The sequence below is a fragment of the Ammodytes marinus genome (assembly GCF_949987685.1).
Source record: "Ammodytes marinus genome assembly, chromosome: 12".
In the NCBI taxonomy this organism is placed as follows: Eukaryota; Metazoa; Chordata; class Actinopteri; order Uranoscopiformes; family Ammodytidae; genus Ammodytes; species Ammodytes marinus.
This window is the reverse complement of record NC_137216.1, coordinates 24,804,887-24,828,929: the sequence shown is the minus strand read 5'-3', so window position 1 is coordinate 24,828,929 and position 24,043 is coordinate 24,804,887. Positions and strand designations below refer to the sequence as shown.

General features: G+C 40.7%; 3 protein-coding genes across 3 annotated transcripts in view; 1 reads left to right on the top strand and 2 right to left on the bottom strand.

The window, feature by feature from the left end:
* tbc1d8 (TBC1 domain family member 8) overlaps positions 1–9,024 on the bottom strand; it is a 32,276-nt gene extending 23,252 nt beyond the window's left edge. Inside the window, exon 1 of the mRNA XM_080038734.1 lies at positions 8,695–9,024. Coding sequence (XP_079894860.1) covers positions 8,695–8,821 — 127 coding nt within the window. The 5' untranslated portion in view covers positions 8,822–9,024. The remainder of the gene's footprint in view (positions 1–8,694) is intronic.
* A 3,088-nt stretch (positions 9,025–12,112) lies between these two features.
* Positions 12,113–16,056, top strand: pdcl3 (phosducin-like 3). Its single transcript, XM_080038591.1, has 6 exons — positions 12,113–12,176; positions 13,240–13,360; positions 13,615–13,705; positions 14,159–14,302; positions 14,635–14,843; positions 15,370–16,056. The coding sequence occupies exons 1-6, from the start codon at positions 12,171–12,173 to the stop codon at positions 15,516–15,518; spliced, it is 720 nt and encodes a 239-aa protein (XP_079894717.1). The 5' UTR covers positions 12,113–12,170; the 3' UTR covers positions 15,519–16,056.
* A 135-nt stretch (positions 16,057–16,191) lies between these two features.
* Positions 16,192–23,773, bottom strand: nms (neuromedin S). The gene is made up of 7 exons (XM_080038592.1): positions 23,650–23,773; positions 22,333–22,379; positions 22,006–22,062; positions 21,874–21,900; positions 21,712–21,765; positions 16,906–16,980; positions 16,192–16,455 (listed from the first exon to the last, which is right to left on the bottom strand). Exons 1-7 carry the CDS (start codon positions 23,720–23,722, stop codon positions 16,420–16,422), a joined length of 369 nt encoding a protein of 122 aa, XP_079894718.1. The 5' UTR covers positions 23,723–23,773; the 3' UTR covers positions 16,192–16,419.
* Positions 23,774–24,043: the final 270 nt, after the last annotated feature.

Here is a 24,043-nt window from a genome sequence, read left to right as displayed (position 1 = left end):
TGGCCTATGCCAAATGATGCAGCTGACTCCAGTGCATCTGTGGATATAAAGTTTTTGACTGTGGGACGTTCGGTGTGGGAGTTATGACCCCAAACGCGTTTTCCTTCGTTGTAGCGCCACCTAGTGGCCGGCATGTCTGAATTTTTTTGTATGCTGAGATTTCACGGACCTGGATCTAGTCATGCAATTGGCATGTCTGCACCCTTTACGGTTTGGGCTGTGCACGCAGTTCTAGCGGCGACAAATAATAATAATAATAATAATAACTAGAACTGCAAGCAGTTTTTACCGGGGGCCAAGCCTCCGACGCGACTCGTCGTCAACCGCCGCGCCGGCCGCTCACTTCGCGGAATCCGTGGATGTAAAGTTTTTGACCGTGGGATGTTCGGTGCGGGAGTTGTATAGGTATCGCTGTTTACGGATGAATTTGGCAAAACTGCCACGGTGGAACGATGCAGCTCAATTCACAGAACAAGTGCATGTCAAGTTTTTTAATGTGCGATGTTTGGTTGGCGAGTTATGAGCAAAAGTAAATTGTCAGCCTTGACAAAATGGCTGCCGGAGCTAATTGCACAATGTAATGTCAATGGACATGCTAACATTCCCGCCTTTTTTCTTTGACGGGAAAAAAAAAATCTAATTTTATTAAAAAGTCCCTTAAACATTACTATTTCTTGGCCATATTTTTTATATAGACTCGTGTATGCCCCTTGATGGTTTCCCGTGAGTTTTAAGAAATTTCCTTTGGCCAATTAGGAGATATGAAATTTCCTAATTTATGGCGCCCCCTTATGGCGAAAATGTCCAATTTTTTTATTGAACGCAATTAAGGGTAGCACCGACATATGTCTAAAATTTTGACTTGATCCGACTTATACTTTTGGATTTATGAATATTTACGTACAAGGAAGTAACTGTGAGCTAATTTTCAAATATTCAAAGCGCTACCGTTTCGTCATCGAAGGTCGTATCAAAATTCTTTTGAATAACTTTTTTCCGTGTGGGTCGGTAGATGTTCTGTGCAAAGTCTGGTGTCAATTGTGCAAAAATTGTGGGAGGAGTAGCGAAAAATCAGTTTTGCAATTTTCGCGATTTTGCGAAAAATCTATATATACGGAAATGGGCGTGGCCTATGCCAAAAGATGCAGCTGACTCCAGTGAATCTGTGCATATAAAGTTTTTGACTGTGGGAGTTTCGGTGTGGGAGTTATGGCCCCAAACGCGTTTTCTTTGGTGTAGCGCCACCTAGTGGCCGGCATGTCTGAATATTTTTGTCTGCGTAGTCCGGACGGACTTGGATCTAGTCATGCAATTGGCATGTCTGCACCCTTTACGGTTTGGGCTGTGGACACAGTTTTAGGGAGGTACAAATAATAACTAGAACTGCAAGCAGTTTTTACCGGGGGCCAAGCCTCCGACGCGACTCGTCGTCAACCGCCGCGCCGGCCGCTCACTCCGCGGAATCTGCGGATGTAAAGTTTTTGACCGTGGGATGTTCGGTGCGGGAGTTGTATAGGTATCGCTGTTTACGGATGAATTTGGCGAAAGTGCCACGGTGGAACGATGCAGCTCAATTCACAGAACAAGTGGATGTCAAGTTTTTTAATGTGCGATGTGTGGTTGGCGAGTTATGAGCAAAAGCAGATTGTCAGCCTTGACAAAATGGCCGCCGGAGCTAATTGCACAATGTAATGTCAATGGACATGCTAACATTCCCGCCTTTTTTCTTTGACGGAAAAAAAAAATATCTAATTTTATTAAAAAGTCCCTTACACATTAATATTTCTTGGCCATATTTTTTATATAGACTCGTGTATGCCCCTTGATGGTTTCCCGTGAGTTTTAAGAAATTTCCTCTGGCCAATTAGGAGATATAAAATTTCCTAATTTATGGCGCCCCCTTATGGCGAAAATGTCCAATTTTTTTATTGAACGCAATTAAGGGTAGCCCCAATATATGTCTAAAATTTGGACTTGATCCGACTTATGATTTTGGATTTATGAATTTTTACGTAAAACGTAGCTAATCAACAAATATTTAAAACGCTACCGTTTCGTTATCGATGGTCGGATCAAAATTCTTTTGAATGATTATTTTCCGTGTGGGTCGGTAGATGTTCTGTGCAAAGTTTGGTGTCAATTGTCCAGAAATTGTGGGAGGAGTAGCGAAAAATATGTTTTGCAGTTTTCACGATTTTGCGAAAAATCTATAATATCGCAAATGGGCGTGGCCTATGCCAAATGATGCAGCTGACTCCAGTGCATCTGTGGATATAAAGTTTTTGACTGTGGGACGTTCGGTGTGGGAGTTATGACCCCAAACGCGTTTGGGTTTGTTGTAGCGCCACCTAGTGGCCGGCGTGTCTGATTTTTTTTGTCAGCTGAGAGGCCGGGGGTCTGAACTAATGATGCTAGTGGCATGTCCCAACCCGTTACGGTTTGGGCTGCAGCACCACTTTTACACCGTTTTTCCGAGACAAATAAAAAGAATAATAATAATCGCCACTAAAACAATAGGGTTCCCTGCCCCGCAGGGCTTGGGAACCGCGTTGCTGTGCAAAACGCGGTCCCAGCTCCTGCTCGGGCTTGGCCCCCTAATAATCCTTACAAAAACAATAGGGTTCCCTGCCCCGCAGGGCTTGGGAACCGCGTTGCTGTGCAAAACGCGGTCCCAGCTCCTGCTCGGGCTTGGCCCCCTAACTAGAACTGCAAGCAGTTTTTACCGGGGGCCAAGCCTCCGACGCAACTCGTCGTCAACCGCTGCGCCGGCCGCTCACTCCGCAGAATCTGCGGATGTAAAGTTTTTGACCGTGGGATGTTCGGTGCGGGAGTTGTATAGGTATCGCTGTTTACGGATGAATTTCGCGAAAGTGCCACGGTGGAACGATGCAGCTCAATTCACAGAACAAGTGGATGTCAAGTTTTTTAATGTGCGATGTGTGGTTGGCGAGTTATGAGCAAAAGCAGATTGTCAGCCTTGACAAAATGGCCGCCGGAGCTAATTGCACAATGTAATGTCAATGGACATGCTAACATTCCCGCCTTTTTTCTTTGACGGAAAAAAAAAATATCTAATTTTATTAAAAAGTCCCTTACACATTACTATTTCTTGGCCATATTTTTTATATAGACTCGTGTATGCCCCTTGATGGTTTCCCGTGAGTTGTAAGAAAATTCCTCTGGCCAATTAGGAGATATGAAATTTCCTAATTTATGGCGCCCCCTTATGGCGAAAATTTCCGAATTTTTTATTGAACGCAATTAAGGGTAGCCCCAACATATATCTAAAATTTGGACTTGATCCGACTTATGATTTTGGATTTATGAATTTTTACGTAAAACGTAGCTAATCAACAAATATTTAAAACGCTACCGTTTCATTATCGATGGTCGGATCAAAATTCTTTCAAATGATTATTTTCCGTGTGGGTCGGTAGATGTTCTGTGCAAAGTCTGGTGTCAATTGTCCAAAAATTGTGGGAGGAGTAACGAAAAGTCAGTTTTGCAGTTTTCGCGATTTTGCGAAAAATCTATAATATCGCAAATGGGCGTGGCCTATGCCAAATGATGCAGCTGACTCCAGTGAATCTGTGGATATAAAGTTTTTGACTGTGGGAGGTTCGGTGTGGGAGTTATGACCCAAAAAGCGTTTTCCTTCGTTGTAGCGCCACCTAGTGGCCGGCATGTCTGAATTTTTTTGTATGCTGAGAATTCACGGATCTGGATCTAGTCATGCAATTGGCATGTCGGCACCCTTTACGGTTTGGGCTGTGCACGCAGTTTTAGGGGACGAAGTATAATAATAATAATAAAAAAAATCGCCACTAAAACAATAGGGTTCCCTGCCCCGCAGGGCTTGGGAACCGCGTTGCTGTGCAAAACGCGGTCCCAGCTCCTGCTCGGGCTTGGCCCCCTAATAATAATCCTTACAAAAACAATAGGGTTCCCTGCCCCGCAGGGCTTGGGAACCGCGTTGCTGTGCAAAACGCGGTCCCAGCTCCTGCTCGGGCTTGGCCCCCTAATTAGTAGTGTTATTGTTTATATGAGAAGTAGCCGTAAACTATGTTGTATGCATTGCTTTCATACTACACCAGAGACAATTCCCTTAATTAAACAAACCTTATGTAATAAAATCCGCCTTAAATCAGTTCTTAAATCAGTGCCAACTTTGCTACAGCTGGGATGTTTGCCATGTAAACAGCATTAGGACATGTCCCTGCAGTGGAAAAGTTTCCTTCCTTCAACGTACATATTTGCATTAGTCAACGACATTGAACACAATGAGCGGTCCCAGAGTGTGGCGAAAACAGGTGCTAAAAACACACAGGCAGCACTGCAGAGAGGAAGGAACAAAACTCGTAAAAACACAAGAAGACCACAGTCTGTAATCAGGCCTACAATTAAAAAAAATAATGTATCGCCCACAATTCACAGACAGGTAGCGTATAATGAGGAGAATATTCACTGATTTTAACACAAAAAAAATTGACAACAAGCGTTCTCCAGAATTGCTGACTCCAACTTTAATTCTAAAACTCCTACAGGAAATCTGTTCTAAAAGGAAACTCACTGGTGATCTCTCAACAATTGCAATAAGCTCAGCAGATGTTCAGGAAAATAAAAATGACCCAAGAAGACCCAATACTGCTAAATGACTTCATGCATTTCAATCATCGAGGAAACATAAAACACAACCTCGCTTTCTGAACAGGCCGAGGCTCTATCTATAGAGGCTGCCGCCCTCATCTCTGTTCACCACGAATAATCTGCATCACGCTCTTCCAATAACATCTCTCTCTCTCTCGCTCTCTCTCTCTCTTTAATGTGATATTTCCTGTGTGATAGAGCACATATCTACTATCCAGGCAGTCCGAATGGCTTCACATGTAGAAAAAGGCCCAGTTTATTACGTCCCAGGCGCAGAGACAAAATGAGTGACTGGTAATGTTCTACAGTAGTTGAATACTGCTTAACTTTAAGCTATAACAGCATTGTAGCTTTTCTCAGGAAGCATTATCAGTCAAATCAACCCAACATACCCACATTCAAAGTTATGACTGGAAGAGATCAGGGAAGTCAGATCTCTTATCTATGCATATATCCGGCCTGGTCTCACAAAAGACACACACAAACAACATTTATACTATCTCTGTTTTATTTTTGTGTATTTGTATGCCCCCGTAAAGCACTATGACACGCCTTGTGTCTGAACTGTGCTATATAAACAAACTTGTCTTGCCTACACTAGTGATGCATGGAGAGAAGAGGAAGGAGTCCAAAACAAAAAGCCACCAGTATTTCATACCAGTATTTCACCAGATTGGAAATCACTGGAGACTTTGTAATCTTTTGAGTGTCAAAATGCTGTTTAAGGTTTTTTTTTCACCCTTGGGAATTAGGCTTTTCCTTCATTTTATAATAAAAAATAACACCTGTCGCGCAAGCCTCAATCCAGGAGCATTGCAGCCTTTAAACAGTGCATGTTGGTGGGAAGCGTAAGCAGGTGGAGAAGGGTAAAGATAGACACAGTTCAGAGTCAGACATACATAAACCACATCTTAAAGAGTCAAAGTCAACCTGCCTGAAGCTACTAACCCCGCAGCCTGGCAACACAAGCCCATCCGTCTGTCACCGCAGAGCCCAGAGGGGGCCAAACGCTTGTAAACTTTCCACAAATGAATCAACGCCGTTCCTCTGCTCATGGTCACAGTGTAGTGGTGGGGAGAATATACTGCTGTGTGGAGACATAAAGGCTACTGTCAACCTTTATGAGGCTTGAAGAACAGCAAAAACAAACTGCCTGCAGACTACGAGGCTGTAATGTCCGCTTGCTCTTGAATGCATCGAAATTAATTATCTGAGGATTTTCTTGTGTTGCTTTAAAGTCAGTGCATTAAAAGGTGGAGTCAGTGATTATGGAGAACGTGTGTCGTCAAAATCAATGAATATCTCCTCACAGTCGACTACCTACCGGTCTGTACTGTGTGCACACACAGGCTCTGTAAATGGGCATGTTGCTATAGCTATGGTGGGCCCCCTTTGTTTACATACCTGTTTACATAGCCTGTAGCAGCACACACACAGTATGTACAGGTAGCAGATCGTTAGGAGATATTGACTGATTTTGACAAATAATTGATTTGACAACAAGCGTTCTCTAGAATCGCTGACCCCACCGTTAAATTGAGAAGCACTAAAGACAAGCAAAAAGTTACTTTCAGTTTGCTTCAGCTTCGAAAGTATTTGGTTAGAAATAAAAACGTCAGTAAGAAGGCACAGTCAGTGATCAGCTGCAGATGTTTAGTTGCCCAGCCCTGCTCAGAAATCCTGCTGAAAGTATGTCGTCATGACTGGTGTGAAGGGGCTGGGAAAGGTTTTCACAGCTTTGAGACCACACCACACTGACATGCACTTTAAACTTTTATCTTTAAAGCTTGAAACATTACAACTGTACAAGTCTTTATTGATGCTTTTTTTTTGCACTATCCTATGTTGCTGCTGTAACACTGAAAATGTCCCCACTGTGGGACTCATAAAGGATTATCTAATAGGAAAAAAACTGTTCAGATCTGATCTGAACAAAAGACGACTCTCTACTCTGTGTGGTTCCCTCCACCTGTGTGTCAGGAATGCCAAAGTGAATGTCGCTTAATTAGTTAATGTTGAACGATGTCACCAACAGGACTTGACCCTTTCACCCCTCTCGCTATGGGAACAGCGACAACAAACACACACACACACACACACAAACACACACACAAAGCAGAAACCCCACAGTCAGGAAGTGCCTACTATTCTATTTTATGGGAAGAGACTTGCCAAGGGGAATTTCTATTCTCCACAAGGAAGTAGAAGAAAAAATTGCTAAATGAAGGCAGTGTATAAAATGTCACTCATAGTCATCGCATAAATCTATTGTACAAGCACTTGTCAGTAAGACTTGTTTTGCAGATACAAAAACAGAGGAAGCGAGACAGAGGAAGCGGCAAACAGTGCCGTCATGGAGAACGATGTAACTGAGTTTGTTGGGAAGAAAAGCAGACGGGCTACAGCTGCAAATAGCACATGGTCAGCAATGTTTATGCAATAACCACTCAATATAAGACAACAGAGCCTGATCTGCAAGGTGAAACGTTAAGAAATCCACAGCATAGGGAGAGCAGCATTTCAACCATCTTTAAACGTCTTGCAGCCTACAACAGAATCCCAAACGACAAAATTTGCATTTGTCCAACAGGATGTCACAGTGTGGGGTCAGCTTCCCACACACACACACACACACACACACACACACACACACACACACAGGGACAGAGTGTAGATTAAATAGACTGTTGTTTAGGGACTTTTCCGGCCGGAGAGTGTATGTGTGGCTCTGACCAGCGATATTGTGTGATATGTATGGCTTAACTGTCTCCTGTAGAGGCACAAGAATATTCCTCTTGAAAATGATTATTCAATTTTAAAGCATGTAATTAAGTTGCAGAGTTTTCTATTCATGCCTAAAGTAGTATAGGATTGTTCTTATCGTGTGAATGAGAGAAAATAACACTTATATGAAAGAGCTGCATGAAAAGTAAATAAACTATCACGTAGGACTACTTGAGAGAAAGTGACCTCTATAATGAAATAATATTGCTCCTTTTGTTTAATCAACAAATCCCAAAGATTTTCCATTTAGAAAGATGACACACCGAAAACTCACATTTGAGAAGCTGAAACAACATAAATCATTTTGAATGAACATTTGGTTTCTATCAATCTATCTATCCATCTATCTATGAAGACGTAGACTACAGTTAACCTCTAAAATGTATTCAGCTTAACTCAATAGGCAATAGCCGCCTGTATGGACATGAAGTCATGGGTCATGTGCTGCAGTGAGTTAAACAAACTTGGTAAGTGATGTCCTCTTGTAATATCTCTCTCTGTCTCTCTCTCTCTCTCTCTCACACCCTTCGGTCTGACCTTATTTCTACTGTTGTTGGAGTTTTGACCCTATAAACTTTTCTTTCTCTTCACCATGCACTTTGCAAGAAGGTGTGGTAGTGCCACAAACACTTCTTCACTTTACTTCTAATCTTAGCTATGAGACTTGTGTGCAACATTTTCCTTTACAGGAGCTGAAGAATAGTTCAGATAAAGAGGACTTTCACAGAAATAAGATAAGATAACACTTTATCCATCCTGAAGGAGTTTCAAAATGTGTGTGTGTTTCTTTCTGGTTCAGTCTCAAATGTTTTTACTACAGTCATGACAGATAAAGAGTTGGAGACCAAGTTAGCCTGCTATAGATAGTTATTAGGGTTGGTTTCATATCATGGCATCAGTTGCCACAGTAGCCTACCACAATCACAAACTGGTTTCCCTTAATAGGCCTTTTTGGTTCACAACACTACAGATGAAGTTAACTCTTTTAATCCTGGTTTCTGGGATGCCTCCTTTTTAAAAGGGTGTGCACACACACCCTTTTACAAACCGCCTTGTCCACCTGTGAGATACTGCCTGGGGGACCTTCTTCTATTTCTTGTGACTATTGTTCCTCTTTTTGTTGTTTGTCTGCTGCGGTACTGACAGCCGGCTTGCCTTGTTTACCTCTGGTTCTGGCTGTAAACTGCTGACTCTCACTCTACCCTTTTCTTTTAGTTTTAGTAGCCTATAGGTGTTGTTGTTGTTGTTTTTGTTGTTGTTTACCTGTGAACCTCCCAGTCGGCTCTCCGTGGCCTCTCCTCCTCTGAAGTAGGAAGAAGTCGTTGCTTCTCTCGTTCACCCAGAGCTTTAGAGCATTTTTCAGCAGAACTTCCTCCGGGTTCAGCCACATACTGGCCGCAGGGAGGGGACCGGAGACGGGGAAGCCCTTCTCACGGTCTTTGTAGCGGCGGTGTGTAAACTTTCCACCCCGCCTGTCCACCGGGCGATGGTCGGTCCTACAGTGGAGGGTTTTCCGCTTTCTCCATGATTGTCCTGCGCTCCCTTCCAGCAGCTGCAGGCTTCTCACACTTCCCCGCCTCACGTCTGCTCACTCACTCCTCACGCCTCACGCCCGATCAGCAGCTGCTGTACACACCACACAAAGATCTTTTATTGACGAAGATCACTCACTCTGCAGTTCTATTAGGTTCCCGCAGTTTTGCTGAGCGAATCAAATAAGTAATAATAAACCAAGCCCAAAAAAACAATAATAATGTTATGCAGAAAATATGACTTTATCAAATTATAGTATATACTAATACACCAAAACAATCAAATAGTTAAAAACAGTAATTATTTTAATATATGCCAGTTATCGATCTCAGTACAAAGAACAATCAAAATAACACTTTTCTGTAATTTATTTTTGATTTTGGCATAAAATTATTTTGTGTGATAGAATAAAAATGAATATGTTGTATTTTGCTATATTTTGTGTCCTCGACAGACTATCAGGTAGTCCTATCTCTAATTTGGAACTTGTATGTACTTTTCTCATGAGGTGAAGTGTAATTAATATGGCAATCCATACAAATCTGAGTTCACATTTAAAATCTTTTTTTTTGGGGGGGGGGGGTCTTTGATGAACAAGAATGCAACATCTGTAACTGATGAAAGCTGAAGACCTTCTACTGTTTTACCATTAGTAAACAAGATGAATATAAATTCCCTAAGGTTAACTAAAGCCCCAGATTGAAAGTAGCTGATTATGGTTCACTTACAACTATGTGGAAGAAATAGTCAAACTTAAAATAATCGTGTGTCTTTAATTTAGAAATGTTTGGAATGACAATGAACGTAAAGCCCCTATAAGTAGCATCTAAAATGTTTGTTCTTTGGTGCCCTCTAGTGTTAGTAATAAAGACATATCTGCAGTCCGACCTGGAGAAAAAGTACTAGGCACAAATAAGATGAATTGTTTTTGTTTAGTGAAATTGCAGTCAGGGCCACCATAGGATTGTCAAATGTTGACTTTATTCTAGGCTATTGAAACCAGCAAAACAATTAAACATATTGAATCACATTTGTGGTTCCTGAAAAACAGAACAGAGTGAGACCTCTGTATTTTACTTTATTTGCTTCCGCATTTGACTAACTTTCCTTTCCGGTAAATAACAACTGGCCCTGCTGTGATTGGCTGTTGAGCTGAAAACTGTTCAGGTGCACAATCCAATCCTATCATTTTCACACAAAGCCTCATTGTGTGACTTCAGTCCATTCATCAGTATGAATGGCATGTAAATACATGTCGTTATGAAGAATGACAAATGGAAAAATAATCAAAATATAATTGCGATTATTTTAATTTAATTGCCATTAGCTGTGTAACAACCAGAGTGATATAAATGCTCATAACTGAGGATTATCACTAGATTAAAACTGTCAAAACCGTAACACCAAAGTTTGAATGAGAATACTGCAAAGAATGAAAACAAACACAGTGCATTGTAAATTCTAACAGACACAATTAATTAAATAACAGTATGGACTTTGCTAATACGAACTGTAATACAAAAATATAATTGAATAGATGCCTCTTGAAGAGTAGAAGTGCAACAAAGAAAATAAGGAAGGAAAAATATAAAAAATTTGTTAAAATAAGATGTATTTTCTGAGACATTATTTGCCAATCTTTCAAAATGAAATGAGCTCTTGCTGTAATGAAAGAGAAATTATTACATAAATTAAAATTAATCCCTCATTGTGGGGTCAGAAAGATATTTCAACATAAGCATTATGTGACAAAATGAACAATAAACATAAAGATTTCAAACCAAGCTTTAGTGTTTCCTGGATCACCTGAGTGATCAGTGTATGTATAAGTAATAACCATGATAAAGGCCAATAGTTCGGCATGACTGGGTTAACCCATTAGCGACCCGAATCCCATACATACACACTGCATTCTATATTGACCCACGTTCAAGTAACATCAGACTGTACAGACTGTATATTTAATTTAGCCAAGAAACCAACCACCAGGTTCAGCACATACATTGTGATGAATTGATGATAGTAATTTGTGAGAAAGACAACATTATTTGGGGAATGGAACCATGTGCACTTAATGTAAAGTTAAATACTGACCAGATTTGGAACAAGCCCCAAAACAAGAAAGGAGGATTTGTGACTATTGTTACCACCAAAATAAAATGGCATGCAGAGAAACTAGAGTTTCTGATAACAACAGGGTAAGTTTTACCTAGTTGGAAAGTGTTCCTTTTTTGGATCAGACCACTAACACATGTTTTAAAAAACTGATTTTTTAGTTCACAGATGAATCATTCATGTGTAAAGTACAATGAGTAAAAAGAGGAAGAAGAAATAGAGGAAGTTGCGCTAGTAAAACCGGTAGCCTCTTAAAGTGGGCAAAGACATCTCAGCGTAATGTGCAACACAAGTTTCACTTGAATACAAAGATTTATACTTTCAAACTAAAACTCTTGACTGTAACTCAAATATATACAATCCAATTTGATCACTTTTGTTTATTGTGTCATTAACATTTCCCTATATATGAGTTATTAATACTTAATAGTTATTTAATCAATGGTTACACTATCATACTGTGTGTACATAAGTACACTGTGATGATTTTCACTGGAGTCATACATATATACTTATTGCACTTTTTTTTTACTCTAGTCTATAGGCTTATGTTGTATATTTCAACTTTTCAGTGGATGTTGTTTATTTGGTGTGTGTGTGTGTGTGTGTGTGTGTGTGTGTGTGTGTGTGTGTGTGTGTGTGTGTGTGTGTGTGTGTGTGTGTGTGTGTGTGTGTGTGTGTGTGTGTGTGTGTGTGTGTGTGTGTGTGTGTGTGTGTGTGTGTGTGTGTGATAGCCACCTGTCTTGTTTCTACAAATGGAATGCTGTCGCTCACACTCCTTATAAGGTCATGTTGAGCGTCGAAAGGAAGTTGGTGTCACTTTTATTATTGTCCCTCTTATAAAGCACCTGTTCCTAGTATTTTAAAATATGATTTTCTGAGCTTTTGTGCCATGAAAACACACCAACAATGTTTGAATTAAGATATGATTAGTAAAGGGATTTTACATCAACTCCGGACGTATTGTAAGCGTATTTGAAACAGTCATATTTGTTTGTTTCCAGTCGGGATAGGTCCATGGGCGGTCCTTTCTATTTCCGTGTGTGGGAAGAGCAGTAGTGTGATTTCAGAGGAGGATTTTATCTGTCAAAATGCAGGTCTGTACAACTTTCTGACATGTTTTAAACGCTGATGTTTGATATAAGTGAAGGAGACGAGTTGACGTTGGTTGATGTCCGTGTCGTGTGATGTGATAACATCAGAGCAAAGCCGTGAATCACTAGCTATGTAGCAGCCAGGGCGTATCAACAGTTCAATGTTAGCTTCAGCTGGCTTACCGAGTGTTTCACCCATTTCACCCACCAGACATAAATAGACACAACACCTTTATAAAATGAGTCTATCATATATCGTAAGTCGATGTGTGAATAATGTATGAGAATGTTTTTTAAGTCACCGTTTAATAGTTTATAAAATGTCAGAAAATAAAAATAGTAGTTTGCTAAGAATAGTGTCCTAAAGAAAAAGGTGTTTGTACCTGAAGGGCTAAGACCATAGATAGTATATAAAAGGAAAGACACGGAAATCCCACCATTTAAATGCCTGAAACCAGTATCATCTTAATATCTAAACTCTTTAGCCTAATGTTTTTAGCATCAAGTGGTGTCGTCTTTTGTCTTATGTAGTTTAAAGGTGCAACAATAGTTTCTACCGAATTTCATCTAGAGTTTTTGAACATAATTGAATACAATCCAATTTTTAAAAAAAAATTCAGTTCCCTGATGTATTTTGCATTGCCTCAAGGGGGCGCTGCATCTTTCCAGTCAGTTCTAAATCCTGTCACCATGGCTGAAGGCTCTGCCTGTTTATTGTATCCACCACCCCCCAAAAAAGAGATAATTGTTCAAGAATATTTGATTGTTTTGTTTTGTAAGGTTAAGATACATTTTAAGACTTTTAGGATAATTTTGTTAATGGCCACAAACCCCATTCAGCCCCATAGCATACACATGCCTTGAGTAATTGGCCACATCTCATTTTCAGTTTAGAAAATCAAAATTTAGTAGTGATACACTTTTTTGATAAAATAAAATGAAAATGTTTTAAGATTGGCGATTCTCTCTTCCATTTACAAAAGCAGATATGCGTACATCACATCCCACTGCTAAAAGAAACCCAGTTAAGTACTCTTATATAAATGATTTGTTTTCCCCTTCCCAGGACCCCAACGAAGACACAGAGTGGAATGATATCCTCAGGAGAAAAGGCATTCTTCCTCCCAAAGAGACGCCTAAAGAAGATGAAGAGGAGGAAGAGCTGGCCCTCAAACAGCAGTCTATTGGTAAGAGAGACAGTTTGGGATAAATATCAGTGTTTCTTTCTGTGAGACATGCAGGTTTCCATGCTTAAATTGTCACCCAAATCCATTTATTTCACAGTTTTTGTTTTATTTCCACATGTTCCCATATTAATCATGTAAAATATGTCAAATTTGATCTTTTTTGGTGTAGTCCAATTTGAACTTGTTCAACTTGTGCCTTAAAGTGTTACATTATTCCCTTAAAAATTTCCTCGGCTGCTGTGCCTCTCCAACAGTTAAAACATACGAGGACATGTCACTGGACGAACTGGATGAGAATGAAGATGAGTTTGGTGAAGACGACGAGGCGGCCATTGAGATGTACAAGTGAGTGGAGATCACAGCATAACGCATATAGTGATCTGGTGTACTACTGAGCACCTCCTCCCACTCTAAACATTTTAAATCAAGACGTGTATATATTGTATGGTTATATGAATAAAATCCTGTGTCAAACCCCACCTCTTTAAACTAGCCTACTCACCATAACCTCCATTGTAGCTGTAATTGTCTTGCTCTTGGACTGTCTAATTGGTTCTTGTTCTTATTCATGACATGTAAGGTGACCTTGAGTGTCCTGAAAGGCTTCTCAATTAAAATGCACTATTATTATTTTTTTTAATATATTTTCAACGGTTTTTGAAATTTCAATCAAGTGTATTTTCTGGTCACAAGATTTCTCCATATCACACAAGGCTATATACACCTAAGACGGTCTCTCATTGTGGTAATATTAAAGGATATATTTATATGACTGATATGAGATATGTCTCCCCGCAGACAGCAGCGTCTCGCACAGTGGAAGGCGACTCAGCTGAAGAACAAGTTCGGGGAGTTGGATGAGATCTCGGGGCAGGAATATATCAAGGAGGTCAACAAGGCCGGAGAAGGCATCTGGGTGGTGCTGCACCTCTACAAACAGGGGTAGGTTGGGTTGCCATTAAGGCTTAGTCCTTGTTTCAGCGGATTTGGGTTCGACTCTGGCCCGGGCCGTTTACTGCATGTCTTTCCCTCCTATCTCTCCCCATTTCAACTACGTGCTTAAATCTATCAAATAAAGGTACAAACTAAAAAAAATGGTATCTCTAAAAAAAGAAAAATCCAATTTTGTAACAGCAAGTTTACCAACCAAAAAAAAAATACTTAACTTCTGCTATCTAAAAATGGCAGAAAATATTTGGCTTGAAGACACTCTGCAGTACTAACAGGTCTGTGTGCTGTATTTTTTTTTCTCTCCGTTCATCTATTTTACCCAGAATCCCTCTCTGTACGCTCATCAACCAGCACCTGAGCCAGTTGGCCAGGAAGTTCCCTCAGACCAAGTTCCTGCGGTCCATCTCCACCACCTGCATCCCCAACTACCCCGACCGCAACCTGCCCACCATCTTTGTTTACCACGAGGGTGAGATGAAGGCCCAGTTCATCGGCCCGCTGGTCTTTGGAGGCATGAACCTCAAAGTTGAAGGTAAGTCGATTTGTGACATCGCTTACGGAAAAGTGGCAAGATTTTGAACACGGTCTTAAATCTTCATGACCATCAGTGTATCTAAAGTATTAACTATTTCTTAAGATTTATTGTCTCAGCAGATTAACATGTTTGTAATAATGTTATACTAATAAATGTACAAGTGTCAAAGTCAAGTATTTCAAAAATGTATTAGTTTAATACAATTGGCATCAGTAATCTCACTTTTAATGGTTGCAGTTCTAGTCAGACATCATGGGCGGAGACATTTGTCTGAGATTTAGTCTAATTTTGTTATGAAAGTTATTCCATTGTATGGAAACTTTACAGTGCCTTCTCATCGAGTGATCAAATAAGTCAACAATATAACACAGTAATATCTAGTCCTGTCAACTTGAGGGCCATTTTGGAGGCTGTAGTTTGTGCAGCTGTTGAACTAACTTTATTACATTGTTGATATTGTACACCATTGCAAGTGAAACAGTTACACATATGTATCATAATTTATGATGTCTGTCCCACCCAGAACTGGAGTGGAGGCTATCGGAGAGCGGCGCGGTGAAGACAGACCTCGAGGAAAACCCCAAGAAGCAAATCGAAGACAAGCTCATGTCATCCATCAGAAGTTCACTCCCTACACGGAAGGACAGTGAATCTGAAGATGAGGACTATTAGAAAAATAAAAAAAATAATAAAATCACCTGTCACTCCAAACCAGAAAAGCTGAATCGCTTCGTGGGAAACACTCGGGGGAGCTTAACACATGTGACGACGGTTTGAGCAGGGACACCGACGGGGACAGCATCTCCTTTTATACATTTCATACTTTGACCATGTAGGTGGCGCTCTTGTTCCAGGGTCAGTCCTGCTGCAGTTCCACTATCGCTGGGCAAGAACCAAAACCTATGACCTGGGTTTTGAAGCATCCAGCCCTCCTGTACATCTCATTTTGAAAGTGTGGGGAAACAGCACAACAGTCACTCTTTTTCTAACCTAATTACTGTAAACTCCCATCATCTAATTGTTTGTCAAAGCATAAAAAGACAAATTTCAACTTTTTTTTTTATTAACGTTAATTATGTCATAAAATGTACATGAAAAATTCAAAATCTGTTACGTTAAATTAAATGTGAGTTCACCTCTTTGTCACAATAATCTGTGCCAGTGTTTTTTCCCTAAATTCAAATTTGTGTTGGAATCCGTGCCACAGTTGATAATATAAAGGACTTTTTAAAAGATTATGTTGAGTGTTTCATTTGTATTTTGTGACACCCCATGTCTTGTGTAACAGTGCAACATGCCAAATTTGTGTTAAGGGGCAGTTCACATTGACTTACGGTTTGGCATTTTGAAAGCAGGAAGACACATGGCAGCCATGGCAGTGCAGTTACATATTTTTACCATCTGTAAACTCATTTATTTTCTGTTCACTAAAAGTCACGTTTGTTTTTTTCAGAGAGAGAGAGAGACATGTCAGAGGTGCTGTTGTGAGCGTCGCTCTGCCTGTATATCTGGGATGTGATGCTCTTCTTCTGTTATAACTCTGACTTCCTTTTTTTCTTTGTAGATTTTTCTTCTAGTACATGTCCTCCTCGGGCAGACTTCGAATCTTCTGTTTCATTAGGAAGAAAGAGAAAAGTCAGTGTCGGCAGTAAATCCAACCTGAACAGTGATGTCATTCAACGTGATTTAAAGAAAAATAATATATTATTATTAATATTACAAAACTATAATACAATTGGTTATTGCTTTTTTTTTGACAATTTCACCTAAATCATGTTTACTTGATTACACTTTTTGATATGTAAGTTGAATTTGAATCTTTACTACAAAGAGCACAAAGCTTTACCGTCTTATTTGTCACTGATATCCAATGCTAAGGAGAATATTTAACTGGAAATTGAAATGTAGATTTGTTTTTTCCAACTATAAAACACAAGAAAGGGGGGGGGGGGAATTCAGCCCGTCTGTATTGTCTGCAGATTTTTGGATGTTGATGGTAGGGGGGCAAGTCCCTACCTTCAACAACCCCACAGGGTGTGTGTATATAAAGTGTTCTTACCAAAAGTACCACCTTCTTATTTCTCCTCTGGGAAAGCTTGGGGGAAAGTCGCATCAGAGGATGAACTGAGTGAGACTACAAGAGGAAAGAGGAGAGTTAAACTCAGCTGAGATGTACAGTCAGGGACGCGGGAAGTGGGGGTGCTTAGGGTGCTGCAGCACCCCCCCTGGCGGCCCCTGGCTGTAACTGCAAGTGAGAAAGTTTTCTGAACAAATCAATACTTTTTTTTTTTTTTTATCATACAACATGATTTTTCATTAAATTATTGACATCCACCCTTTTTATGATATTTATGATATTATCATTTAATTTTATTTAGAACATTGTCTGTGTAGGCTGACGTAGGCTACGCTATGACGCAGAACAATGCTATGCGCGCGGCGGGAAAATTCGAAAAGTCAAGCTTTTTACAAGTGCAACATGTCGCAAAAAAGAAGTATTTCCGATTTTTTTGGCCCCAAGAAGGCAAAACTTGATAATCAAATTACCAGCCGGACATCCGATTCCCTGTCAGCAGCCCGCTGTCTCCCCAGCACCCCTGAGGAGGAGAGTTCACGTCCAGGGACGCTATTGGTGCATGACTGCGCCGGCAACACTGATGCTATTGCTAGCCCCCGCCCTCCGGTCGATCCTAATTTCATGTTTGTTTTGCCTAAAGTGCAACAGCCGGCACCAGTCGCAACAACTAGTTACACTGTTGGCGAAGAGCCCTGTCAGCCAAAGGAGTTTCAGTTCCCAGCCAGGCGATCGGCAAGTGAGAACTTTAGCCGGTCATTTAAGGTTGGTTGGTTTGGCCAGTGGACGTGGCTACACTACGTGAGGGAAACGGACACTGCGTTGTGCTTCGTGTGTTGCTCAGCCATTGAGAAAAAGCTTGTCAGGGCAGAAGGGATAAATGCTAGCAACTTCATTAAAGGAGGCTTTAGCAATTGGCGGAAGGCAGGGGAAAAGTTTCGGGAGCATGACAAATCTCGTTTCCACATAGAAGCCGCAAGCAAGCTGGCGGCATTGAAAAGAACCCCAATCAATGCCCTAATGTCAAAAGCAGTTGCAAAGGAGCACATGACAGCGCAGACTGTTTTGGAGCTGGCCGTTCGATCGGTTAAATTTTTAGCCCGCGAGGGGCTACCGCTGCGAGGACAGGAGCACCGTGACGGGGTGTTTTGGCAGCTGATGCTCGAGAGAACCCACGACAAGCCCGCTGCACATGAGTGGCTGCTCCGGAGGAACAACTGGATGTCAGACAGCATCCAGAATGAGATTTTGGAACGGCTGGCTCATGCTGTCCAAAGGAAAATAGTGGCGGAGGCTTCAAGCTCTCCGTATTATGGACTGACAGCTGATGGCACAACCGACGTCACAGCCAAGGAGCAGTTTTCTTGCCATTTGCTCTACACCGACAAAAATCTCACCCAGCAGAGTAAATTTTTGGGGTTTTATAATGCGCCAGACACTACATCTGAAACCTTGTTTTCCTGCGTGAAGGATGTGTTTTTGCGCTTGAACCTACCGCTGGAGAGGCTGCAGGGTTACTGCTTTGATGGTGCCAACAACATGTCGGGGCGGTTTTCTGGGGTGCAGGCCAGACTAAAGGAAGTTTGCCCTGGCTCATTGTTTGTACATTGCTGCAACCATTCCCTCGACCTGGCGCTCCAAGAGGTTGCAAGAGAGGTCCCGATTGTAGCAGACACGCTCAGCTTTGTCCAAAGCCTCGCCAATGTGGTCAGGGAATCCACAAAGCGTAAAACGATTTTTGAATCGTTTTTTGGGGAAGATGATGCCAAATGCAATATCCTTGGATTGTGCCCAACACGGTGGTGTGTCCGAGCCAGCGCGATTGCCAGGGTGAGCCGTGGTTATGGTCCTCTCCTCCAGACGCTAGATGTCCTCCAGGAAGACCGCAGTGTCCGCGGTGAAACACGCAGTAAGATCTCTGGCCTTCTAAAGCAAGCAAAGAAAACTAAAACGGTGTTTGGCCTGCTCTGCAGCGAAGCTCTTTTTGGACCTTGCGAGGCTGTTGCTAAAGTGCTCCAAGGAGAAAAGGCAACCGCGGCTGGAGCACTGGAGTGCGTCAGGATCCTGAAAGGGCGCGTTCATGCCCTCCGCGAGGAAAAGGCGGTGGATGAAATGATAAAGAAAACTAAGGCAACAGCAGCTGCACACAATCTAAAAATGCCCGACCCTAGCCGGGTAAGCAAGACACCATCCCGCTTCCGCAGCACAGCAGAGGCTACAGAAGACGTCGTGCCAACGAAAGGAGAGGCGTCATGGAGAAGGGAGTTTTTTGAAGCTCTTGACCTCGTGAAGGCCGAAATAGAGCGCCGGTTTGACCAAAGCGGCATGTCAATTGCCTCACGCAGGGAAGAAACGCTGCTTGCTGCTGCAAAGGGGTCAGTTGACGACACAGAGGCAGACCTGAGCTCTCTCCAACTGCCTGCAAATATAGATGTGCCTGGTCTCCACATGCAATTGAGGATGCTGGGGGACCTCACAAAGCAGAAGGAGGACTTTGGGACAGTTCACGAACTTGGGATGTACTTTTCCGGCTTGCAAAGCCAAACAAGAGGACTTTTCAAGGACGTGGAAAATCTCCTCCAGCTGGTTCTTTGCATGCCCATCTCCGTGGCCTCATCAGAGCGATCGTTCTCTGCGCTCCGCCGCCTGAAAACCTGGCTGCGCAACACGGTCTCACAGAGGAGACTTACACACCTGGCCTTACTGCACATGCACCAGGACATTCTGGACACACTGGACACTCGTGCTCTCATGAGGGAGTTTATTTCCACCACCCCTGAGCGCAAGACCACCTTCGGTGTTTTACCGTCAGCATAAGGTAAAACGTGATTTTGTTTTATGTTCCCTGCCGCCGTGCAGGCTCACTTTGGTCGGTGTCATATTTGTGAGTAGCCTATCTGTTATGTGTGCTTGCAAATTATATAGGACTGTTGAGTTATTTAGTGCGTGAAGGCTGACTCCGTGGGTTTGAGATGTTAACGTTTAGCTGGTTAGCTTATATCACCTGTCAGCTCATTAGCATGATCACTCGGTCTATTGTTGACATTGTTATTGTTGTCTTGTGCCGTGTTTGAGCGGCCAGTAGATAGCACATGCTGCCTTGTCATTAAGAGTGTGTTATAACTATTGTCTCATTTTTATTGTACTGTGAAACTCACGTATCGCTGATTGTCCCATAGTTAGCCTAGTTATTTCTATAGCGAAATGGCAATCATTCTGTTTCATGTCATGCATGTTAATGTTGCTTTGGAAAATGTGTAACTGTTTGTTAAGTAGTCATAGGCTACAGTTTATTTACTCGCATGTTTGTTGCATCCTAAACACATTTAAAAAAGAGAGTCTGTTTTACTTTGTGGACATCAATAAAGCCGTTTGATCAGAAATAAACCTGCATTCCGTTTGTGATCCGTCCATAGCTGAATATGGTACTATGCTGATTTTACATAAGCATGTTGGTGTTAAAAAAAAATCTCGTAACTCTGGATGAAAATTAAGTCTTTATTTTTCTGTCACTTTCCTTTGTAAACCTTTACAATTTAACCTCCTGAATCCTTGAACGCTGTGTATAATCCCGGACCGCAACAGCTTGTCGGCTTGTATAGCCTAGTGTGACAAATTCAGCACAGTATCAGCCGAGTTGATTCTAATTTCCACATTGTTTACTTGCTAACGTTTGTGAATAACAGTGGCTAGTTGGCAGAGTTTTTTTTTTACACACCAGTAGAGAGTTAATCAGAGCGCAGCCCTGAATGTGACGTCACCCGTCATCTCGTCTCCGTAAACAATGGATGTTGCGCAGCATTTATTATGACGTCAATATATAGACTCTCTCTCAGCACCCCCCACTCGGACTGACTTCCCGCGTCCCTGTGTACAGTATATTGGAATGCTATTGACGTGGACTAAAAACATGATGAAAACCAATGTTAAGACTTTGTTCAGACCTGTATTAGCAGTAGATTTTTTAACTTTATTTTATGTACAGTATATACACTGTAAATCCAAGGAATTGGGCCAGTGAACGAGGAACATGCTTTGGTACCAACCTAAATACATCCATTGCAATGAAAACATCAACAAATCGGTACCAAGGCTTTCATCAACTTTGTAAACTTGTTTATTTAGTCTTAAAAACTAACTTTGCCAAAGCATTGGTATGTTTTATGCCAACATTTATCATTTAAAGGTGTCTTTTGTAGAAAAACGTGCATACCTATCAAAATAAAAGGATCCACAAAAATATGATTTGATAGGTTGCAAGAATTTAAAATATTCAAACTAATAAGAGCAGACTATATATATATATATATATATATATACACAATAAACAGTTCTTCCTCGCCCTATAAAGGGTTAAGGTTTAAATGATAAATCACACCTGTTTCCAAAGCCAGAACACGTAATACATTTTGTGTGATGATTCAGCTTTTGGTTCCTCCAAAGTTCAATGTGGAGGCAACATTTAAAATTCAAATAATTTCAAAATCACTTAAAGAAGTGAAAATATTTGCATTTTCGAAATTGAACGTGATTGTTAATGTTTTTAAGGAGTTTTGGCTGCGTGCTGTACTGAAGTGCCAACCCTCAGGGTGAACCAGCAGCACTCAAATCAAGAAAGGCCAATGAGTTTTACAGCGGATGTGTCATGTTCTCTTTCTCTCATCTGTTGCCATTCAAAATGACAGGGTTTTAAAACATAAATTTAAAGAAAGCAATAACCCTCGAAAATTACATTTTAAGAATAAATTAATCAGAAAGATTATATGACCCGTGCTTTGTTGTTGTGCTCACCTCCTGCTGTACAGTTCCGACTGAGTTGCGTGCTTTAGAGTAATGAAACAGGAACTATATAAAAGAAAAAGAAAAGAAGAGGAGAGGAGAAATTCATCAAGTTAAAGTCAGTGAGCTGGTGCTCAGAAATTTAAAAAAGAAAAGAATTTAACTTAAACTTACTCTTTTGAAAACATTCTGGGCTTGCTCCTGTGGAAAAAACGTGTTGGTTTTAAATGAGTCACAGAAGTATTTGTTTTGTTTTATTATTTACAGTATACAAGGACCGTTAGAGGGTGTTTCCTTTTCACTTACATCATCCTGATCTCTCAACAAAACACCACTCAAGTCATCACTTTGGAGGCCCCGCACCTGCAGACAAACAGCACACCTTACACACCTTATCAAGAACAACGGAAGAAACACAATATCTCAGTCTTAACTTTGGCCACTGCAGTTTCTAGGAGGAAAAATATAATAATGGTGGAACAGTTCCAAACACTTTTCTCTAGCATGCAGGGCAGCCTATGGCACTGCAAAAGAGCACCCAGCATGGCTCTTTTCACGTTTCTTCGCCTGCTTGTTTTTCACATTGGGCCACCTTAGAGGACATTCCAGTGAAATGAAAACATAACTCCTCACCTTTCTTAACTCTATCCCATCTTCCCACAGATCGAAAGGACTGGCATCTGAGTGGAGAGCACATGTGATTACGTGATTATTATATATATATATATATATATATATATATATATATATATATATATATATATATATATATATATATATATATATATAATAATTTAATAATTAATATATACCATAATATAATAATTTTTTTTTTTCACGTAATAATTATGTGAAAAAAGTCTTAATGGAATCAACTGAACCATCTCAAATGCTTTGATGCAAACAAACACTGCCATCATGACAATCAAAAATGTGACTATGTGAGCCCAAACTTTGACAGTAAAAGAATGCTTTTTCAGCCAGTTATTAAGAGACAGTGATGGCAAAATCATTTGCTCAAGTTTGGTGCAACTTTGAGGTATTTCTTGTTAATAATACTACTTCATCATACTACAATTCCACTTCATTTCAGAGGGAAATATTTTACTTTTTATTCTATTGAAAGTTACCGGTTATTTAGTCGTTTCAGATTTAACATACAAAATAAAGTATCACCCTTAAAAAATAAAAGGCATCCTCTAACTACAGTATATCAAGTTGTTAAAGTCTCCAGTTTGATCAAATGCAGATTACACACACATTTTTATATAGAAGGAGATTGTTGTACATAATGAGTATTTGTGCAGAAAAGCTTATTTACCATTAAAATTTAAAAAGCACCAAATATAGAAACATGCTGATCATAATGAGGTTCTTACTTTATCATTTCTGATCATAGCTGAAATTAAATTACAGTTTGGTTTGTTTGAACAGCATCATACAACTGAAGATGCACCTTAAATAAATAGTTCACACAAGTGTGTGTGTGTGTGTGTGTGTGTGTGTGTGTGTGTGTGTGTGTGTGTGTGTGTGTGTGTGTGTGTGTGTGTGTGTGTGTGAGAGAGAGAGAGAGAGAGAGCGAGAGAGAGAATCAATGTACGATTGAGGAAAGTACCTCCTGCTATCACTATAATAGACTTGATTTATAATATTTGATAATATTTTTCTAGACGTTTTGCACCTTTAGTATATCCCAGATGGATCATCCAAGCTAAGAACAAGGACAGGGAAAATCAACATTTGACAACATCATATAGCTGCTTTCATATTGTAAAACCAGAGAAAAAAAAACATGAAAAAACATAAAGGAACAAATCAAAAACGAAATAAGTTTTAAAGAACAAGAATGTTTGGTTGTTTTTTGCATTTATTACAAGGCCTAAAACAGTTTTAATTTTTTTGCATAATAAAATATTAATTAAGAGCCAAGTTCTAATATGAACCACCCACCTGTTGTGCTCCAAGATCCAACAAACCAGAATAAACAGAAAAGAAAAAGTTGTCGCACAGTTGTTAGACTCATGTTTCGTCCTCGTATCTGAATTCCTCTCCAGTTAATTTCGGTTGAGGCTCGATTTAGTTTGCGTTCGGTTCCGTTCGGCTCACCTCGTTTGTGTCTGTGTGTGGTCTGCGCGCGATGCCCTCTGCACTTTAAAGGCACAGCACCTTAAGGGAGCGACAGACATCCTCTCATACGCACAAAGTGACCAATCACACCGACCCGATCATCAACACACACACACACACACACACGCACACACACACACACACACACACACACACACACACACACACACACACACACACACACACACACACACACACACACACACACACACACACA

What these genes read in the sequence shown, in the direction of transcription:
- pdcl3 (XM_080038591.1), top strand. An exon ending in GCGGCCATTGAGATGTACAA is followed by an intron (nt 13,706 to 14,158) that starts GTGAGTGGAGAT and finishes GTCTCCCCGCAG; the next exon opens with ACAGCAGCGTCTCGCACAGT. An exon ending in CATGAACCTCAAAGTTGAAG is followed by an intron (nt 14,844 to 15,369) that starts GTAAGTCGATTT and finishes TGTCCCACCCAG; the next exon opens with AACTGGAGTGGAGGCTATCG.
- nms (XM_080038592.1), bottom strand. Translation starts at nt 23,722, where the DNA reads ATGAGTCTAACAACTGTGCGACAACTTTTTCTTTTCTGTTTATTCTGG. An exon ending in TGGATCTTGGAGCACAACAG is followed by an intron (nt 22,380 to 23,649) that starts GTGGGTGGTTCA and finishes CTCTCCACTCAG; the next exon opens with ATGCCAGTCCTTTCGATCTG. An exon ending in ATAAGAAGGTGGTACTTTTG is followed by an intron (nt 16,456 to 16,905) that starts GTAAGAACACTT and finishes CTAATGAAACAG; the next exon opens with AAGATTCGAAGTCTGCCCGA.